We start from the raw sequence: 21774 nt of genomic DNA, 5'->3' as shown, positions 1-21774 counted from the left end.
TCGGAGCCCAGGCACCACGCTGGCTCTTGCCTGGGGTTCTCAGGAGGGGAGAGTTGAGAGAGGCTTTGCTGCTGACGAAATTTATTTGATAAATTGAAGGTAAGGCCAGTTTATAGTTTTTTCTGTAATATTCTTTCAGGAGATGTTCCACAGCTTTCCTTGAAGTGTTTTTCAAAGTTTTGGGTCATAACTGGGGAAATTAGTGACAGAAATGTGGCTAGGACAGTCTGTAACCCTATTGCCCTGCTAAGGCCCTGCTAATGCCTGACATGTAGAGTGTGCAATTAGAGTCACGTCCTGTACTAACCAGTGTATTGCTTGATTGAGTTGGAGCTCTTGTCTAACAATTCTTTTTTTCATTCTTTCCCTTCAATTTTTTCCCTAAATATATTGGTATGAAAAAGGATCTATGTTCTCCGTTCCTATATTTATCCTGTTTTACTGGGCTTCATTCGCTCAGAAGGAGTGGCAGTTTCGCTAGCTTAACAAAACCAGCCACTGCGGGGTATTGGTTTACATGGCAAACATCTTTGGGCAAAGGGACAGCTGCTCCAAGTCATCATCAACTTGCATCAAGAGTCGCACTCTCTGGCATCAAAGTGAAAGGGCCCGAGAGATACTTTCATTTGTTCCTGAATTAGAAGCTTAGTCCAAGGACCTACAATCGTATATGTGCTTCAACCAATGCTTTCAAACGTTGTTATTTTTCAGGTTTGAAAGAGAGCTACAGAAACGACAGGAAAAACCCGTAACAGCCAATGGTGTTCGGGAAGAAAATAACCCCATTGCCTTGAGGTATCTATTTTTCTTTTAAAATCTATACACAGATTTCTTTTTATGTGTTCTAATTTGAAGCATAAGATGTACTCATACAGCATGTTTAGAGCAGTAAAGAGAACTAAGTCAGCCCTCTTAGAATTTTGGTGCTGTGGGGAAAATTCCAACTTCTTCTGAAAGCCAAGCTGGCCTTCCTTTCACTAAAATTTTTGCTTGAAAATGTTTTTTTTTTCTCCAAATGTTTGGAAATTTAAATTCTCTGTTCCTTGAGTCCGAACTCCCTCACTCCCCTAACCTTAATTTACTTTTACAACTTTAACTAAATTGATCATGTGGATGTAGCAATAGCCAACCCATTGCTGAGTGAATAAGGAAAAAGAAATTTAAAGTTCCACTGCTTAGACCTGTACTTTAAATGTCTTCTCTTCCTTAGCCTGCAAAAATACATGAATATGTAGAATACATTAGTTTTAAATTCCGTTTTTGTAATAAGATGATTTCTGTCCTGGGGATACAGTCTAACGTATTTTTATTTGTATGGAATATGAAAAGTTTGTAGGTGCCACTACTACTCTGGGAAAATGGCAGATGACGAAGAATATGAGGAAGTGGTGGAGGTAAGATTTAAAAAAAAACAAACCTCTGACAGCAAAGTATTTTATGTAGTGACAATCAAAGCCGTGTAGGTGAATTAATCATTCGAAAAATACAATGTCTATTATAACCTCACAAAGAGTCATCATTAAAGCACAAGAAAGGGATATTTTATGTTCAGTTTCACTATAATTATGTGGGATTGAAAACTGAAAGAAAATATCACTGTTTCCCACTTTTTCTTTTCTTTAAACTCTCAAAAACACAAAGTGTGGGGTGAAGGAGGGTTTGAATTTGTCTTCTGAAACTATTTTCTTCCCCAAACTTGGTGATCAAAGGAACAGGGGCCATGAGGAGAAAGTTCTGAAAACTGAACTCTGTTTCTTGGTGTCTACATAGCAATAGAGCAGTAGAACAGTCTCCTTACTCTTTGCTTCAACTAGTCTATTATCTGAAGGGCAATGTGGGCTAAATATTCAGAATATCAGAATAATCATAAATTTGAGATTATACACATATATGAGATTTTACATGTATGTGTATGTGCATGCATTCACACAGACACACACACACATATAAATAAACTAATGAAGGTCAAGAGCCACAGTTGGAGCCACTTTCCCATCAACTCCATTATATTTATGAAGTGAACAAGACTAGCTTTTGCTTTTGAATTTTGAATTAGAACAAGGACCGTAGTGTGTATCTTAAAAAATTTCCTCCTGATTATTGGTGGGCATCTGACACATTTTACAAAGTTGTTAATTGCTTGTTTTATATTTATTTTACATCACTTTGTTTTTATCATATTATGGTTTTTTCTCACCAGCTCTTGCCTTTACCTTCACATCCTAGAAATAAAATCTAAAGGTTTGGGATATAATCCATATAAATGCAGCTCCATGAATCTGAAAGTGCTTAATAATTACCAATGAATGATGATGATCTAAACGTATGAAAACCTCCAGGTGTCTGAGGCTTTGAAAAATCTGTGCTTTTTACTAAGACTGAAATTAACTATAAGACCTACCCAGAACCAAATTTAGCTGAAATTGCCAAAATTTGTCTTTGGAAAATTATTTTAGTAACCAGTCTATATTTAGATGAAGAAAATTCTATTTTATTCTACAAATAAAATTGCTTTATTACTGAAGGACATGGAACAAAACAATGAATCTCATACAATATAACATTCAACCTCTTTGGCTTAAATGCCAATGGCCATATCTTCAGTGTTCCACGTTATCACTTGTGTGCATTTTACTTATGTTCCTCAGAGTCAGAATCATCACTATCAAACTCTAACATAATTATAAATTTAATTGTCTTCCCTATGATAATACTAGGAACACTTTTTAGCCTCCAACTTAAATATCCTTTGTCTTTCTTAAGATAATAGCATTCATTTGTCCCAGAAATTGTCCGTGGTGCTAGAGCTGATTGATTTAACTAGATGTCATAAAAATACAGGAGGCTATTTTTAGGCATCCCATCCTTGCCATTTTGTTCCCATTACTGCTCCGGGTCTGACTAGCAAGGGCTAAGCTAATAGACCGCTTGCCACGGAGTATTGAACCAAGGTCTCTTTGACCTCAAAAAAGATCATGAGAATGGGATGGTGGCAGATCCAAGAAAATGGTCAGGGAAGAGTTCAGAAAACAGAGAGGAAGTAGCTTTAAAAATATATCTCCTAGGAATCTTGGACATCTGAAATAAGACTTTACTGTCACTCTCTACTCAAACTTAAACTTGGAAAGAAAGAGAAAGCAGCAAGGATGTACTATCTAATTAGTGGTACAGCTCTAAAAAAAAGTGAGACTTGGCATACAAGTTAATGCCAACCATTTGGATAATGTTGCCTTTTTTATAAGTCTATTTTTAAGATATATTTACCAATGGTGAGAGCCCAGCAAAGGTAAAATGGGATGGTTTCCAAAGAGCTGCTTTTACTTGGGTGCTAAGAAGATCCGAAGTAGTTGTTAATCATTCATTTCAGCTTAATACTTCTTTTCAAGTCACTGATGCTTTGTGTGACCAGAGAAAGGCTCCATGTGGCATCAGCAGCAAACAATATTTCCTCAAATGTCCAAGTGGTATTTCTCATGTGTTGAAATCACAAGAGTGAAAGAGCAGTCTGTCCTGCAAGGGTTTGTGATTTCTGTTTTTATGTGTAAGGACATTCAGACTGAATTAGATTTTAAATTTCGACAATAGCACAAGAGCAAAGAAGACACAGGAGTGAGGGACGTTAGGCAAGTTTTATCCACTTGTTACTGCGGGTGAAATAGAGCAGGTGGTCTATTGATGAAGGTTAAATGATTTGAAGGGAGGCCTCGGCACCAAGGACAGAAGAAAGGCTATGGAGCGAATTTTGCATACCAGCGTTCTTCTTTTCCCCCCTTGTATATATTTTGTTGTCAGAGATAAGAAAAATGAAGCATAAAATGTTGTACATTTTGGTGATGGAGAAATGAGCCAAATGTTTTGTTTTTACCCCTTTCCTTGTGTGCCTTGGCCTAAAGAAGCCTTTCCTTCTGCTCACCCAGCGCTGGGGGAGGCCAGGGCAGGATTCCACTCTCCTTACGCAGCTGAAACAAAATGTCAGCCAGTTCCTATCTGCGTCTATTTATTGCTGGTGAGGTCAGAAGTAGCACAAAAGTAGACTCGGCTTCAGATCCAAGCTGCAGTCACCTTGGAGCCATCAGTGGCAAACTGCAGCCTCACTTTTCCACATTTGGTGATGAGGGATTTCCTTCTTTTTCCTTCCTCCATTGGCATTTACGAGGGTTCATCTCAGCGCCCTGTTTAGGACCATCGCGCTACTGTAAAGGACTCCCCCGTCCCTCCAGAAAACACTGACCACTTACTAATCAGGGCCCTTAAGAATAACTGAGATGTGAATGTGCTTCTGGATCTTATTATTTCCATAATACAATCCATTTTTAAAAATGGGGTTTCTGTTGTGTTTTATTGTTAGTAAACAGTGGGTTTTATCACAGTCCTCCCTGCCCAACCCACACACTCAGGATCTCGTTATTGTATTCTTTTCTCAGCAAATTCTATCTTGGGTGCCAGAAGAAAAACATTTGACTTGTCTCAGTAAAATAGCTGCCCGTGATAAAAAACCAGCCTCAGACACCCTTCTCGTCTTGCTGCATCTCTCTGTCCAGTCTGATGGCATCACATCAGCTCTGGCTTTCCTGAAGTTTCACAAGGGAAAAAATGGGTCCCCAAATATGAACAGGCTTCCTCACCTAGTCCCTTCCCACAGACGTTCCAAACCAGCTGAGCCAGTGAGGTAACCTAAGCGGTTCAGCTAGGGCAGAGGAGACGTCATGTCTGCTTCTGTTCTCATGAGGATGCCTTTGTGTTCTATTTCTAGTACTACACGGAGGAGACGATTTATGAAGAGGTGCCAGGAGAGGTAAGGCCTAGCCCACAACTGCATGAACAGCATTCTCACTAGCTCAGGAAGGGCCTTCTCCTCTGTCAGCTCCCAGGGCCACAAAGATGGCTAAAGGGATTATCTGAGGGAGGATCACTCCCCTACATGTGCCCTGAGCTGGTGGTAAAAGAATAAACATTACCTGTCTGACAGATCATTTCACTGTTATTGCTATTCAACATATTCAAGATGGTAGGAGATGGTTTCCCCCACTGCTCACGTGGTGTTTTTGTGTAGATGACGCTACACAAATTAGAGTGATGTTGGTGGCTATCATTGTTCTCTGACTACAGCAAGAGGGATGGCCTTGTCTTGTGATTGGAACTGGATCAGCAGTTTCATTATGCAGAATTGTGAAGTGTAGGATACTATCTCTGCCACCATGGGTGGGGCCTCCAAGGCTTTGTTGCTTGATGATGCAATAAAATGCTGCTCAGATTTTAGCACATTAGGAATTCTGAGAAAGTCATTCCCATAAATATTCCAAGTTAGAACTTTTTTTTTTTTTCACAGTGAAATACCTCTGTCATGCTTCATTTTCTGCATGGAGCTGCTTCTCTTTGAGCATGACAAACAGTGATATAGATGGCTAACCCCGAAGCCTGCTCAGAGAGCCTGTGACTGCATGAAAACTAACATCTGTCGATGCTGTCAACTGGTTAATTTCTCATGGTCCACCATGCGTTAGTAATAAGTACAGAAAGCAACCTGTTAGCAATGATCTGACAACACTAAGGGGAGTTTTCATAGATATACAATTTCCTTATTAAATTTCTCTTTTCATAATTATTGCTGGAACTCTTCCTTTGGTTGAGGAAATGATACTGTGAGATGGATTGAAGACTTGGCTACTTATCTTTTTTTCTTACATACTATATTTTTAACCTTGGTTTAGACCCAAACTTTGAGTCTTATTTTCTTCCACTACTGCCTATTGTAAGAAATGGTAATTTCCCACCTACTAGATAGATAAGACAGTTGTGAGGATAATTACCCCATTATGTTGTCATCATTAGTCTTGTCCACCTAAGCATCTATTAGTGTGAATGGCATTCCAGTTCACATTAATTAACTGACTAAGCCAAGAGAATGTTAATCACTTATAATATTGATGTGATTCATTTTTTAAGTTTCTTTTTAAAAGTTTATTCTTTTTCTCACACTAGGGTAGAAAATGCCTAAATGCCTGCAGATCAGGCAACTGATTTTTTCTTAGTCACTCGAGAGTTAATATTAAAGTCATGCATTTGAGTTTTCATTGTCTTAGCCTTTCATTCTACAATCTCAAGTTTGCTTTTGCCTTACCCAGACAATGTAAGAAGATTTTCAAATGTCTGAGAGTATTTTATATTTGATTTTTATCCTAGCTCGAAGTATTTGAGTGTCTTTCGGCAAATGCAATTGTAAGGCAATGTTGCAAATTCATAAGAAGTAGCGTTTTTACTCCACACGATCTCTTAACAATCAGCATTCAGATTTATTTATGTAACATAATGTGCCTTCCTATGGATATAGCATTGGTTTCTTGCTTTGGCCTGTTTCAGGTATGAAGAAATAACACCAGGAATGTAAATCTGACTTGAAATTAGAATACTATGTAACAACATCATGGGACCACAGTTTTCACTTTCATAACAATGTTGAACTGCATGTCTAATTTTCAGACAATAACAGAAATCTATGAAACTACGACAACAAGGACAACATCTGACTATGAGCAACCAGAAACTTACAAACCAGCATTGGCACAGCCAGTACTGGAAAAGCCAGTGGAGAGGAAGAAGGTCATTCGGAAAAAAGTGGACTCTTCAAAGTTCATGACCCCCTACATTGAACACAGTCAGAAAATGCAGAATATTTTTAGCCCTGTAAGTTTCAAACAACTTTTGCTAGCCTGCTTTTATCCTTGAGAAATTACTGATCTCAACCAACTCTGTTTTGTATGCTGGCTGAATTTTGTTTTCCAACCTTGTATGAAACAAAAACTTATTTGCAGAAATATAAGCTCTCCTCTTGTGACTCTTGAATTTTCCTTTCATGTAATTTATTTGCACCATTGTAGCATCATGAAAAGTATCCTTATTGAAATTATTTCAATAAGGCCAATTATAAAGCACTTATTGATATTTAATCACTCTTAGTTAGCTAAGCTAGAATAATGAAATCATAAATACAGAATTGAGGTCAGTTCGTGGAACTAAATAACATATATTTAAACTATGAGTAGAATAGCCTCTTAAGTAGACTAGCTAACAGTATGTAAAAACATCTCTAAGAGGTGAAGAACATGTAGTTTAGAAAACCAAGGTCCGACTGAGAACTCATTTGAAATCAAGTATCAGAATGTTCTACTGTACGCCAGAACAGTGGTTTTTAACCATGGCTGCACACTGGAATCCCCTGGAAGCTTTAAAACTACTGATGCTCTGGCCACTCTAGTTTATTTGGTCTGGGGTTGCAGTCTGTGCATGATTTTTAAAGGCTGCCCAGGTGATTCCAATGTGTAGCCCAGCTTGAGAGTCACTGCTCCCAATAGTCGCTGGTCCTTAAGTTACCATGGACAGTTCTCTAAGTTACACTAATTAGCAGCAGATTTAGCCCCATTTCAGTGGATCTAATTTGTTGATTGTCCCTGATGGGCTGAGATTTCATGAGATGGCTTGATTGCACATCCTCTGGAGGCTTGAAAAAATGAAATATAACTCAGGGGTACATTGGATTATATAGGACTAAAGTCTGTCAAAAGCATCTGTGTGGTGAACCAATAAATAATCACTTTTGGTTAAATGTTAACTCCTGGAGACTATTTGGTAAATTTCTAGTTCAGATCCTTGAATGATTCAAGACTTAGTTTTCTGAAAACAGGATTCTCTTGCCTCTTTTATCACTGCAGTATTAAGCAAAGATAAAATTTTTTGGTCAATTTATTGCCATAAAATCTCATTAATTCAGAAGCTATGAACCTAGAATTTCTGATATTCTGAGTAGAATGTTGGCAAAGGTCTATAATATTTTTAAAGTGGTTAGTAACTAAATCAATAGCATAATTTAGATTGTTGACTACTCTCCTCAAAAGTACTTTTGAAGCATTAATAATGATAAATTATGCACATTATTATTAATGTAAGAATTCATTGTGTATTTAGCAGAAATAATAAAATTACATTTCTTTACAAAATACTCCATAATTCAGACTTCCCATTAATTCAGCTGATGTTTCAGCTATCCAAACCACTGAGGTTTAGTTGCAACTCCTGAATTGAATGTTTTTGCATTATATTAGCAATCAAATCTTTTCAAACTTATCTCAATTTCTATGTTTATTTTCCAAAATTATCGAGGCTCAGTCTTTTTATTCCTGTATTCATACAGAAAAAAAAAAATTTGAAAGAATCATTTTAGGGCATTTCTAAAACAATAGTCTGTAATAAATTTCTACCGTCTCCAGGATTTGACTATGTTTAGGAAGAGCAATTAACAAATCTATTTTAGTTTTTGCTGAGAGTCAGGGTAGAGGACAAAAAGAAAGTGCTTATAATTGATAATTATTATAACTTTGAGGATTTTTTTTTTCAATCAGATGGAGTTGAGTGCATTGCCTGAAATTTCTGTTGCTGTCTTGTTAGGTTTCAGGCTAATATCTGATATTCTTTCCAGAATAAATACAAGGAGAAGTTTGAGAAAGCAAAAGGAAAGCCATACGCCAGCACAACCGATACCCCAGAACTTCGCAGAATTAAGAAAGTACAAGATCAACTCAGTGAGGTGGGCTGCATTGCTAAAATAAAGGAGAGAGACATTTCAAAAATATGCTTTACCACTGGGGATTGAGGGCCCTGAATATGTATAGAGAGAATAAGAAGTCCAATTACTGTGAGCTAGTCCAGAAATCTAGAGAAAGCATTGGCCATAGGTTATGTTGGTGTAAATGTGAACCCAAAGACTTCTAAAAACTTGATTTAGCAATTTAGCTACAGAAGAGACTATGAGATGGAAGCTCCAACTCACTGTGGTCCTCTACATTGCAGCACAGTGAGCCCAAGAAGCAGAAGGTTAGAAATTCAGCCAGGACAGCAGACAAGCAGTAAATGCAGGTGCTCTGTGGATCTTTGAAGATCAAGGTTTTCTAGCTAAAATGCAGAAACTGTACTTTGTGGTGCAGACATGGAGTCATTGGGTTAACGTTCTTTGGTTATAAGATATTCTTTAATAAGCTTGCATGTTCTTGCCTGTCATGAACTCTAATTGTGCGTTATTTCTTCAGGTGAAGTATCGAATGGATGGCGATGTTGCTAAAACTATCTGTCACGTAGATGAAAAAGCAAAGGATATTGAACATGCAAAGAAAGTGTCACAGCAAGTCAGCAAGGTAGGGCCATGGCATGGATGGCCGAGAGACTAAACAGCATCTGCATGACCTCTGGCTTGTCTTAGAGGAGAAAACTGGACAGGCCCGATCCTACTCTTGTATCCCCTGGACAGTGTGTACTCAATGCCCACATGCATCAGGAAGGTTGCACAGATTACTGCAGTGGCCCATAGGAACTATGGGTGGATTGGGGAGCCCATGATCTGCCCAAAGAGAAAGCTGCAACTCAGGTCCAGATGGTTGCTGCACAGAATGTAGTCCCAGTGCCACCAGAGTCTCTTATTTTTTTTTTAAAGAAGTTGGGGAGCTGAATTTTTGTGAGAAATTTCCAAATTTCAAATGTAGGCAACTAATTAAAAACATTTTAAAATACCATGCTAGTCAAAAGAAACATGTCTGCCAGCCAAATTGAGTCAATGACTGATAGGTTGTGACCTTTGAAATGAATCTATAGAAAATTAAAATCATGATTTAGTTCAAAAATTAGAATTTTCAAGCAAAAGCTTACTAATGTAGGAAAAGTATTATAGGATATGGACATAGTCAATGTTTTCCTAGTAACACACCGTCCACCTTTGTGAGATGACACCTCCCCCAACTCTCCCTTTATTATTTAAATCCTCATGCCCTGTGGTGAGACAACAAACCATAGGTCCTCTGCTTTTTCTGTCTAGGTTTTGTACAAGCAGAACTGGGAAGACACCAAGGATAAGTACCTGCTTCCTCCTGATGCCCCTGAGCTTGTCCAAGCCATTAAGAACACAGCCATGTTCAGTAAGGTAAGGCCTCTGCTCCATCGCCACTTCTATCTTCCTGCCACATACTTTAGAACAACACCTGGCAAGCTCTTAATTATCAAGAATACAGTTCCCCAATCTTTTTGTGAGTAGTCTTGAGACATGCGGGACTACAAGGGTGGGGCTCGGCAAGAAGGAACAGAGAGGAAAGCTGTTGGGCAGCGTGGAGGAGAGAGTCCCTTGGGACCCTGAACAACCTGGGGGGAATGCATATCGGAAGACTGAAGATCCCCGTAAGAACCAGTTGAGAGATCCACAAAGTAGTATTTCAAATTTTTTCTGTAGACCTGTGCTACACTTTGGATATCCCTGGATATCACTCTTACTAGAGGTTCATTGACAGAAAATATGGGAAATGTTTCCTGGTTCCTTACACTTGTGTTAGCACTTGCTGCAGGGGCAGGTAAAGCCACAGAGAGGAAAAGCAACAAAATCAGGCACGTTGGTCCCTCTGAAAATAAGACTTATCAGGAGAAGCAGGACGAGCTGTTAATGAAAATGACTTGGGTTGGATGGAAAGGGGGAGGTCATCTGTGAATTTCTTTTACCTTTGCTCTCAACTTGACCTTGGTTGTGTATGCCATTGGTGGATGAATTCAAAATTATGTATTTTATGTAAATGCGGTTTCCCTTTCTCATTACTATTCACTCTTTTCTGATTTAGAAACTGTACACTGAAGACTGGGATGCAGACAAAAGTTTGTTTTACCCATATCACGATAGCCCGGAACTGAGGAGGGTTGCCCAAGCTCAGAAAGCTCTCAGCGATGTAAGTGAAGTGCAGTCAGCACCACCTGGCAGTGCAGAGTCAGGGGACCTTGAACTAAGCCTCTGTCCACATGTTTATTGCAAGTCTTCTTTAAAAAAGACTAACTGCCATTATTACAGAGAAGTACAGCTAGAACAATGATAATTTATGATGTCTAATTTAAATTAAATATCGTTTATACTTCATATTAGATATAATTTAGTTCAATCCCTTCTTAAAGGTGATGAACCTGAGTCTAAGGTCACATAGGCAGCTGGTGATAGAGCCCAGACTTGTGATCTTAGCACAGTGTTCTTCCCACTAGAGTGTGAATCCTTCTTTCCCCTTGGCTCTGGCTGAAGTTGTTCTGTGACAAGGGAGTGTCATTTAAAAAACATCTATTGGAGTCACAGCCACCTTCCCAAATCTATTAAGTAAACAATATTATTCAAGGGCTTTGCTTTGCCATCCTAATCCTCAAGTCTGAATTGTGGCATCTTCCTTTTTCTGCACGGGGGAGTTGACTGGTGTACTTGTTGAAACATGCTCTGATACCGCAAAAGCTCTTGCCATGGGTGTACATAGAGGATATTTCAGAGTTTTCAAGAATCAACAATCTCACTGGCCAGAATTTTAGTGTCCTAGACCTTGAGAACTGTATAGTAGAGGAACCTAAAAGGCCTAATGGAGTCCTTAGGGTTGAAGCCAGCAGCAGCAGCAGAGAGCCCCATTTAGGCCTAGCTCTTCCCCTTGCTTTGAGGTACTTTATTTCTTTCTCCCCTTGATTTGCTGGAGGCCATATTGAAAATCCAAAGACTACTGTTCCAGTTTTCAGCAAAGCACTGTATTATAAAATGACAAGTTATTTGACTTTTAATTGACAGCTATACCCCTGGAACCTCTTATACTCGTAGGGACTTAACAAGCCAGTTGAGACTTACTGGGATTTATTTCCAGTGGATCCTAGGGTCCCATCTTGCTCTGAACTGAAATTATGCATACTCTTGATGGTGTCTTCAACTTTCGAGGTCTAATTTTTATTCCCTCTCACTTAACATCCCCTGCAAGTTTAGTGGACATATGAGGTTACTTCAAAAAGTTCATGGAAAGATTTGTATTATCTTTTAATTATATTTTTCCATAAACTTTTTGAAGTAGCCTTATATTTTTATCTTACTTTCCATGTAATTGGTTAAAATATTGCACAGATATAATCTTTTCTTTCTATAGGGGTGGTTAGAAAATAAAGAAGGCATAAGAAATTTTGAAGCCTTCTGGTACATGGTACTGATTTTAGTGTATAGGTAACTCCTACTTGTCTTTCAAGATTTTTGGTTCTATGTCTAATGGATTCATAATATTGTTGTGTGGCCTCTATCAAGTGATCAATAGTTTTTATGAAAAGTTCATCACGCATGCATACCTGGCAGGATAGAAAAGTACTACAAGAAGTTTTTATCCTTCCCCCTGAGGATTTGTCACCATGTTGGTAAGATGAAAGTGCTATATATGACGCAATAAGATAAAATTTAAAAATGAAACAAAACAAGACACAACCCAACAGTGTAATACTTGCTATGAGAAAGACAGGACACACGTGGGTATTCAGAGAAAGCTGTGTGAAGGCAGTGATCCCGAGGGGGTGGGTCATGATGAAGAAGAAGGCATTTCAAGTTGAGGGAGCACTTGAATGCAGGGACAGAGGTGAAATGAGTCTAGAGTGTTAGGGGACAAAGCAAGTGAATGATATGGGTGTCTAGTCCATGAGAATGCTGGCAGCAGGACATTGAAAACCAGACAAAATACCTTTGACATGATACAACAGGCAGTAAGAGACACTGTCAGATTCTGGAGAGGAAAATAGTATAAAATAGAATTTGGAGGAATTTTGATAGCAATATGGTGGATTGGGACTAGAAAAAACTGGAAATCATAAGTTGTAGAAAACAATTTTAGTAAAATAGGTGGATGAGAGGGATGATTAGGGCAAAGGAGAGGAAGAAAGAAGTCTGAAGGTAATATGTATTAATAAGTGTTAATGACATTGGGTGTTGGAGAGCAAGGAGCCATAGATGAGTTTGTAACCATAGACGGGTCGTCTGGTTGAATAGGGTGCAGTTGGTAAAGCTGTATTAATGGAGACAGAAATAGAGTTGTGATAATGGAAGGAACATTCAGATCAAGGCATCCTATGGATAAATTAGAAATATAGTACCATTGCATAGTGTGATATCAGTATAGTGCTGATGTGAGAATAGTTCTGCTGTCTGAATACTGCTGATATCAGAACAGTTCCTATGTCAGTAGAGGGTGTGAAATTAGTTTCACTAATTAAGAAATTAGTAGAAATTAGTATTCGAGAGTCATCAGAGCACAAGTGATAGCTGAAGACATGAAAATGTATGAACCAGACAAAGGAGTGCACCGCCAAGGGCAGCATTTTGAAGGACACCACACAGAGCATCTGGAAAGAAGCCAGCGAAAGGATGAGGGAACAAACAGAGAAGTTGAAGGGGAACCAGGAAATTCCGTGACACGTAAGCCTAGGGAGAGGTTTCCAAGAAGACACTTAATCTCCCAATGTCTCTCTTTACCCATAAAATGGAGAGATGAGGATTACTGCCACACCACTCTAGTGCTATAGATTTTGAACAGTTAAAGCTTGCCACAGTTTTTGAGATATCACAGTAGAAGATGTAATGGAGGAGAATATACAATAATGAAGTAAAATCTTCCCCTTCTTCCTCAAAAAGACTTGGCAGTTAAGGCATAGCTTTTATTTTTACTGAAGACCAAGTATGCACTAAGTATCAGATTACTGACATGCCTATTAATACTGCTGTCGGCACCGTGGACTTCTACAGCTATTGGGCACGGAGCCCTGAGCAAGCTGCTAGTCACAGAACATACTACTGGATAGGCATGTAGATTTCTAGCTAAGGTCTTTCATCTAGAGGCTCCTTGTCCCTCTCCTGTACCCTCTTTCTGTGTCCCTCTTAACCCTACGTATCATGTTTTCCTTATTAACTAAGACAAAATACTTTGCAAACACTGAGAGTCTTTAAGCTGATCCAGAGTTCAGAGTTCTAACTAGACAGAGTTCTGAACAAGGTTCCTGACAATTTAGGATTTCTAGATCTGATTTCTCTGAAACTTCTTGACAGGGTGTCATACTTAATAAGCATTTCTCTTGTTTGCATGTTGCTTTCACCCTAGGGACTTAGCCAGCCATTGAAAATTCTCATTGCCCTATTCCTAAAATAAAGTCTGCATTTACTTAAAAACATTAAGTAGTAGAATTTATATAAATATATTTTTAAATCTGCTTTTTGTATTCCAATTGATTTAATGCTCATGAAAGCTTTCGTTATGGGCGCTATGTAGAAATTATTAGAATAAGACACAGTTAGGCTTGGTTAAAGCATGAAGATGATGGCGACCTTGGAATTATCCAACTCTTTTACTTTATAAATAAGAATACTGCCATGTGGAAGGAAAAACAATCTAGAGACATCTCACAGTTGTGTAGTGGAAGAGTTGGGAGGATGACTCTCCTCTTCAGATCTCCATGGCCTCAGTGTATAAAGCACACACTCAGAAATCAGTCATTGAACCTTTGCTCTGGTCAGGTACTATGCAGCCCACAAGGGTTCCCAGTGAAAGGACATGTCTTCTGCCATCCCAGAGATCACAGTCCACGGAGGGGCAGACATGTAAACAACCTGTTACAGTGTCATCTGATAACTCTTTTATAGGAGATAAGGGCCACGTCAAGTGAGGTCCCAGGAGAAGGTCATCACATCTGCCTCAGGAGTCAGGGAGGGCTCAGGAGGGGAAGTCACACTTGTCCCAAGACATGGAGAAGGAGCAGCAGTTTGCAGGCATGCACAGAGGGTGGAGTTGGGGCATTTCAGGAAAGGGGAACAGCATGAGGTCCTGAGGTATTTGATGGCTTTGTGTGTCTGGGGACCCATGAATAGTTCTACATTGTTGGAGGCAGAGTCAAGATTGGTAGGAGAAAAAGCCGGAAGAGTCAGTAATCAAGAAAGAAAGGAGAGCTAGAGTGCATGATTCATGGACATCATACCTATTTCATGGTAGTAGAAGATATATATGGGCTGAAAGAAAGGAGCTAAGGAAGAGGGAGATATTGAAGCTGTGGGAAAAAGCAGGGATGACCAATAGAGCCAGGTACAAAGGGCGACTGCAGGGAACAGCGCCCTGGGTGCAGGAGTCATGCAGTGCAAGGGATGTGCCTCCTCTGGGCCAGGGAAGGGGTGGGAGAGGCAAGGATGAGTACGGAGAAAGATAAAGGTGGCCTGTCCTTACTCTATAAAAGAGGAAGCTGAGAGTAAGATGGAGTTTACTGGAGACTTAAGCACAGTGTTGGGGTGTTGGACCAGCCACTGGGAGTAGGGACTGACCAGAGACACATAATGGGAAGATCAAGCTTCATTGAAGGCAAAGTGGTGATTGGATACCATAAAGTGACAGAGCATGGGCACAGAGCCCCAAGCAAGCTGTTGTTCACAGAACATACAACTGGGTAGGCCCGTAGCTTTCAAGCTAAGTATTTGTGTTCATAGGCTCCCTCTCCTGTATTTCCTTCCTGTGTCTTTCTCAACCCTGCTTACCATGTTATCATTGCCCAGTCCATAGAGGTGTGTGATTTTCTTCAGCACACTCGGCATCCTGGGTATAAGATCAGAGGCAGTATGTAGTGTAGTTGATCCAAAGCCGGGGGTTTGTTAAGTGGGTGTGATGACAAGAGGTTGGTAGTTGAGGATGCTGGTGAGAAGAATAATTGCAATTGCAAATCATGGCATGGAAATGACTGGAAGGAAACAGATCTAGAAACAAGAGTCTTGGAGAAGAGGGAAGACTCAAAGAAACAGAAATCACTAGCAATACTAAGAACAAAGGCATGTAACATCTAGAAGAATAAATTATGGTACCATGGTACACTAAAACTTAAGACTTCAAAGATAAAAACAATCTTTTTAAAAATGCCAACAAATGTAACATAGAAAACAGGATAATTTTCTATGGCTCATGAGCATCCTTGTCTTTTATTTTGTTAGATTGCCTACAAAAAGGGTTCTGCTGAACAGCATGCTCAGTTCACCACTCTGCCGGATCCTCCAGAGATAGAATTTGCCAAGAAAGTATCCAATCAAGTGAGCAAAGTAAGTAAACAGACCTGGGACACTGTCTCCCTTGAAAACTCTGATGAATAATTTCAGCCCTCAGAGAAAGTAACCAAAGGTGAACCTAAAGGCAAAACACAAACATTAAGAATTTTTTGCATGTGACCCCCAAAAACTCTACAGCAAAAGCAGTACATCCAGGACCATCATGAACTTTGTTAATAAACCTTTAGCCAGCTTGATGACTCAGTGATTAATAAATGTGAAAGTCACCTTTTGAGAACAGAATCCATGTTCTAATGTCACTTGATATTTTTTACCTATGGGAGTAATACTAATTAGAGTAACCAAGAACCAGTACCTTCCATGAGGATCTGGTTTAATTCAGTTTAGTTTTATGCCATCTGTCAGACTTGGAAACATAAGAAAGGATGATGGGTTTTGAGACATAGTCTGGTTGACAGCAGTGGGCAGTGTACCCCATAACTGTTAAGGCCTTAGCAGACAGCTCAGTCAGTCTATGTTTAGGCTAGCAAACTATCTCTGAGGAATGCAGCCCCAACAAGGAATGCAGAGAGACAGATGTTTAACTGATGAACAGGCTCATGCTAAATTCCTACTTTAAATCAGTTCCAATCAGGCCACTTTCTCCTGGGATACTGTTGCTTTTAATGGGTACTGCTGCTTTTAAATGCCTTTCTTTGCCCTCTGTGGAGCTGTGTCTCAGTTTGGTCCTCTGCTTGAATCTTGATTGAACCTCAAGATTTCTATATTGCTTATGTATTTTGGGGGGAAAATATTTCTCTAGTAGAGGAGAAGGAAAAAAGATATGAATATCAATGATGTTTTCTTACTGTCTGTTGTTGCAGGTAGAATCAGGGACTATTTAGATAACAGATCTAGTGAGTATAGTAAAATTTTACTAATAGGAATACCACCAATCTGAAATTTTGCCCAGGGCCAAGCAGAAATTAATTTTGGAACAGTGTAATAAAGATACAGCCTATTGAAAGTATTGATGTTGTAAATAAGATTGGAGAGAAAGACAATTTACTTTTTTGGAAGAAAAAGAAAAGGTGTTTTTAAGTAGTCATTTAGAAAGAAAAAGGAATCTATTTTGTTTTATTTTTAAATTTATTATCAGCATATTCATTCTTACAAATCATGATGTTTCTTTATGCATTTTGCCCGACCTATCACTTCCCAAGCCCGCCCGCCCCGCATCCCTCTCCAGCATCCTTAGGTTTGTTCTCTCCTTCTGAACGTTCAACGTATTGTTGTGGTCTTTTCTTTCTTTCTTTTCTTCTCCCTCCCTCTCTCTCTCCCTCCCTCCCTCCCTCCCTCCCTCCTTTCCTTCCTAGCAACCTGTTATGAGTGAGAACATGCTTTACTTTATTTGAGTAGGCAGTGTGGGTATTTGAAAGTGGCTTCTAAAAAGTAATTTGCAAACTCCTCTATAATCACTCGCCACCACTTAGGCTTGCTGGTTAGTTTAGAGCTGTGCTCTTCAGTAGTAGCCACTAGATAATGTGACTGCTGAGCATTTGAAAAGTGACTAGGACAAACTGAGTATATTATTCAGCTTGGGCTTCTATACCAAAATACTATACACTGGTATTTCCTGGCTAAACAACAGACATTTATTTCTCACAGTTCTGGAGGCTGGAAGTCCATGACCAAGGATTCATTTCTTGGTGAGGGCCCCTTCCTGGCATTCAGACAGCCACCTTCTCATTGTGTGCTCACACAGTGGAGACAGAGAGAGGGCTCTGTCTTTCCTCCTTTTCTTATAAGGACCATAATCCCATTATGGGGGTCCTACCTCATAACCTCATTTAAACCTAATTACTTCCCAAAGGCTCCACCTCCAAATAGCATCGCATTGGGGGGAAGGGCTTCAACATATGGATTTGGGGAGACACAAACATTATCCATAACATTGAGAGTCCTATATGGGAGAAACATGAACTGGATCTTGAGTACTTTCTATGAGAAAAAGAATGTAAAATAGCTCATTTATTATTTTTATATTGATTACATGTTGGAATGAAACTATTTTGGATCTACCGGGTTAAGTAAAATATATTATTAATTTTCCACCAGTTCCTTTTTTACATTTAAAAATATGGCTACTACAGTGGCTTGCATTTTATGTCTATTGGACTGCACCACTCAGTTGGATAGAGTGACAGTGTTGGGTACATTTAAAGTACTGCCAGACCTGGGTTTGCCTTAAAAGGAAAGGGAAGTGTGGCTGTGGATGAAGGTCACCCGATTTGGCTATGATGACATTATTCATCCTAGTCTTACCCAGATTTCCAAGTTCTTACTGACTATTGTGCATCCAAAATAATAATCATGCTGGGGGAAAATGCTTGTGATTGGTCCATCTAACAACAAACCATCCTACAAGAGAAGCATGGGGCTGTCAAGGGTGACTCATTGGTGGAACTCTCTTCCATTCTCTCTAAATCTTCCCCATTATTGAGCTGCTCTGACCCACGTCACAGTATCATCACACTCTCTTTTTCTCTGAAATAGGCAAAAACCTCTTCTATCTACTCACTCTTGTGCATTCAAACTCTTAGCATTTCCCTGTCAAATTATCTGTCCTAGATCTACCCTCTGTCTTAAACAGCTTCTAGTTCGGATGGTAACGCTCGTGCATCTGCACGGATTATATTAATGTTATGTTCCCTTCAGCAGCCTTCCTTACTGTACCTGTCAGAATCCATGCTCTCACTTTTGTCTTTTGCCAATGCTGTCAGCTACGTGCCAGCACCTCCTTCTGGCTCGGCTGCATTCTGTAACTCTAGCTGATGACAGGTAAACAGAGTCGCTCGTGTGAGCAGCATTCCAGGTGAGGAAACTGTGCACACGAGGACTAGCCGCAAGCGGGGTTCTGAATGCAACACTGGGAAGTCCATTTAGTTTTTTCTGTGCCTGACTTTCTGCTTCCTTCTGGATACAGAATAGAAAAAATACGAAATATCAGATTGAAATTTCTAGTTGACACCAGCTGGTACCTAGAATGTTTTTTTAAAAAACCCATTCAGTGACATATCGTTATACAGCATGAGGACGTCGGGCTCTGATCTTCTGAAACTGTGGAAAGTCTTCTATTATCTGGAATTAGGAAGGCTTCCATTGACTTCACCAGGAAAGATTTGATTGAGTCATGAAGGCATCCCTGGGCCTGCTGTGGGCAATAAAAATACCAGTTGAGACCCATTCCACCCCCTCTGAAAGGATCACTTTTCTTTGAATAGTGCCATCAGGAGTCCCTGTGTTTCGCTACTCTCTGTTTAGCTACTCACTGTAGTTTTCTTTTTTGTTGTATCTTTGTCTGGCTTTGGTTTCAGGGTGATACTGGCCTCATAGAATGAGTTTGGGAGAATGGCCCGTTTCTGTTTTCCTGAATAGTCTGAAGAGAATTGGTATTAAATCCTCTTTAAAGGTTTGGTAGAACTCAGCAGTAAAGCCATCCAGCCCTGGGCTTCCCTTTGTTGGGAGACTGCTGATTACTACTTCAATCTTGTTGCCTGTTATTGGTCTATTCAGGTTTTCTATTTCTTCTGGGTTCAGTCTTGGTAGTTTGTGTGTGTCCAGAAACGTATCCATTTCCTCCAGGTTTTTAAAAGTATTGGCATATTGTTGTTTATAATAGTCTCTAATGATTCTTTGTATTTCTGTGGTATCAGTTGTAATGTCTCCTTTTTCATTTCTGATTTTTGTTATTTGGGTCTTCTCTCTCTTTTTTTTTTTAGTCAGCCTAGCTAATGGTTTGTCAATTTTGATTATCTTTTCAAAAAACTGACTTTTTGATTCGTTGATCTTTTGTATTATTTTTTGGGTCTCTGTCTAATTTAGTTCTGCTCTGGTCTTAATTATTTCTTTCCATCTACTAATTTAGGGATTGGATTGTTTTTGTTTTTCTAGTTCTTTGAGGTGTAACATTAGGTCCTTTATTTGAAATATTTCTGTTCTTTTGATGTAAACGTTTATTGCAATAAACTTCCCTGTCAGTACTGCTTTTGCAGTATCCCATAGGTTTTGGTATGATGTATCTATTTTCATTAGTTTCAAGGAATTTTTTGATTTCCTATTTAATTTCTTCTTGGACTCATAGGTTTTAGGAGCATGTTGTTTAATTTCTATGTATTTGCATAGTTTCCAGAGTTTCACTTGTTATTAATTTGTAGTTTTAATCTGTTGTGGTCTGAAAAGATACTTGAAATGATTTCAATTTTTTAAATTTGTTGAGACTTGATTTGTGACCTAATATGTGGTCTATTCTGGAGAATGTTACATGCCTACACTCTTGTTTTGCATCTTGTTTTAATTATAACAAGACAAAACAACAGACATCTGTCTCTCACTGTGAGAATTAACCTACTATTCAATTTTCCTTAACAAACCTACATATATGATACCTATTTCTCAAAAACAGCCCAATGTTTAGATGTCATTAAGAATATCTGCTGCCTTCTCAACTTCAAGTTATATAACAAAGTTCTCTATATCTCAGTTTTGGGATGCATCAAACCCAATTATCCCTTCCCAATTTTAGAGTTTTCCTCCTTTTACAGCAAGCAGGGGGAAGGGCAGTATCTTACAAAAAAAATTATAGTCTGCGTAATCTTAACCTGAAGTATGTATTCATCAAGATCCTCTGAAGTTGTAAGTATAACAGGCATTTTATAGCTTTTTCAGATTCTTGGAAAGGTCTATTCCTGGAAAAGATAATAATTCTATAATCAGTCTTAGCAAATCCCAAACCAATTCTACTGACTTCAATTCTTTAAAATTTTAAGAGAGGAGGGTAGGTAAATTAATTGGTGGTATAATACAAATCTTATCTCAGCAAAGATTTCCGTTGAAGCATTGTTAAACACACACACATGCAATTTTCTTTTCTCCAGAGTTTCTTACTGTCGTTTATAATGATAATGATAATAATAGTGATTATTGCAATTATCAAACTCTACATTTCTTTAGTACTATGGAGTTTACAAAGCACTCTTTAATGTATAAAAGGTCTTCAACCAGTTCATGGAAGGATTCATGTTTTCTTTTAATTCAATCTTTCCATGAATTTTTTTGAAGTACCCTCATGTGATCTTATTTAATCTTCCCAGCAGCTCCTAGTGTAAATATTGTTGCCAGCACTTGTGGTTGAGAACTCTGAAGCTTGGAGAGGCTAAGTCTTACCTTTGGTAATGATGAAGTCAAGTCGTGGGCACCAAGTTTCTGAACCCTGGTCAAGGGTTCTAAAATCTACAGCTACGAAAACTGCTTTGCTATTGATTAGCATATGAACCTTTTGAGGAGAGAGGAAATAGGACATTTGAGAGAGGGCTGGGCTTCCTTTAACTAGATCTCATTGGCTCTGCATGTCACTCACCCTTACTACTTGTTCCATTGAAGGTATACCAGAAAGCCGCATTCTTTTTCCTTGAAGCACCCTACTCTAGAGAAGTTTAGGTGTGTGAACATCCTGAGACTCATTGGTTATGTCTGTTAACACATTTATATGAGCCATGGTGGAGAAATTCGTCTCACCCAGCTCTGGCCCATGTCTGGGGTTGGCTAGGTTAATTCTGATCCAAGAACACTTAGGCCAAGGTAGTTCAAAACCATGTATAATGGTTTCAGTTTAGTTTAGTGTAGTCAAACACACACTTATGAGGTAACTTCTGTGTAGTGCATTTTGTGTTAGATACTGAGGATATGAAAATGGAGAAGACACAATACCTCTTTTCAAGGAGCTCACAGCCTTGAATTCAGTTGAAGTGATGTTTGAGAGTAAGATGGGGCAGCAGTTCAATTTTTTAATTACTTTCTAGTTTTTATTACATTTCTTTAAGTCTAAACTAGGAGGTCTTATTCATTAGCCT

At 39.0% G+C, this 21774-nt stretch overlaps 1 protein-coding gene across 14 annotated transcripts in view; it reads left to right on the top strand.

Annotated features, from left to right (window-relative positions):
• The first annotated feature begins 17 nt into the window (after positions 1-17).
• The window catches only part of NEB (nebulin), a 206310-nt gene continuing 184553 nt past the window's right edge, over positions 18-21774 (top strand). For all 14 annotated transcript variants that reach the window (XM_063098291.1, XM_063098282.1, XM_063098237.1 and 11 more), the window contains exons 1-10: positions 18-99; positions 712-795; positions 1330-1394; positions 4754-4795; positions 6481-6684; positions 8474-8581; positions 9081-9185; positions 9860-9964; positions 10647-10751; positions 15812-15916. In XM_063098291.1, coding sequence (XP_062954361.1) covers positions 1359-1394; positions 4754-4795; positions 6481-6684; positions 8474-8581; positions 9081-9185; positions 9860-9964; positions 10647-10751; positions 15812-15916 — 810 coding nt within the window. In that variant the 5' untranslated portion in view covers positions 18-99; positions 712-795; positions 1330-1358. The remainder of the gene's footprint in view (positions 100-711; positions 796-1329; positions 1395-4753; positions 4796-6480; positions 6685-8473; positions 8582-9080; positions 9186-9859; positions 9965-10646; positions 10752-15811; positions 15917-21774) is intronic.

Source organism: Cynocephalus volans, chromosome 1 (genome assembly GCF_027409185.1).
Source record: "Cynocephalus volans isolate mCynVol1 chromosome 1, mCynVol1.pri, whole genome shotgun sequence".
NCBI classification, from domain to species: Eukaryota; Metazoa; Chordata; class Mammalia; order Dermoptera; family Cynocephalidae; genus Cynocephalus; species Cynocephalus volans.
Note: the sequence above shows the minus strand (reverse complement) of the source record. Positions and strands in the feature narration are given on the sequence as shown.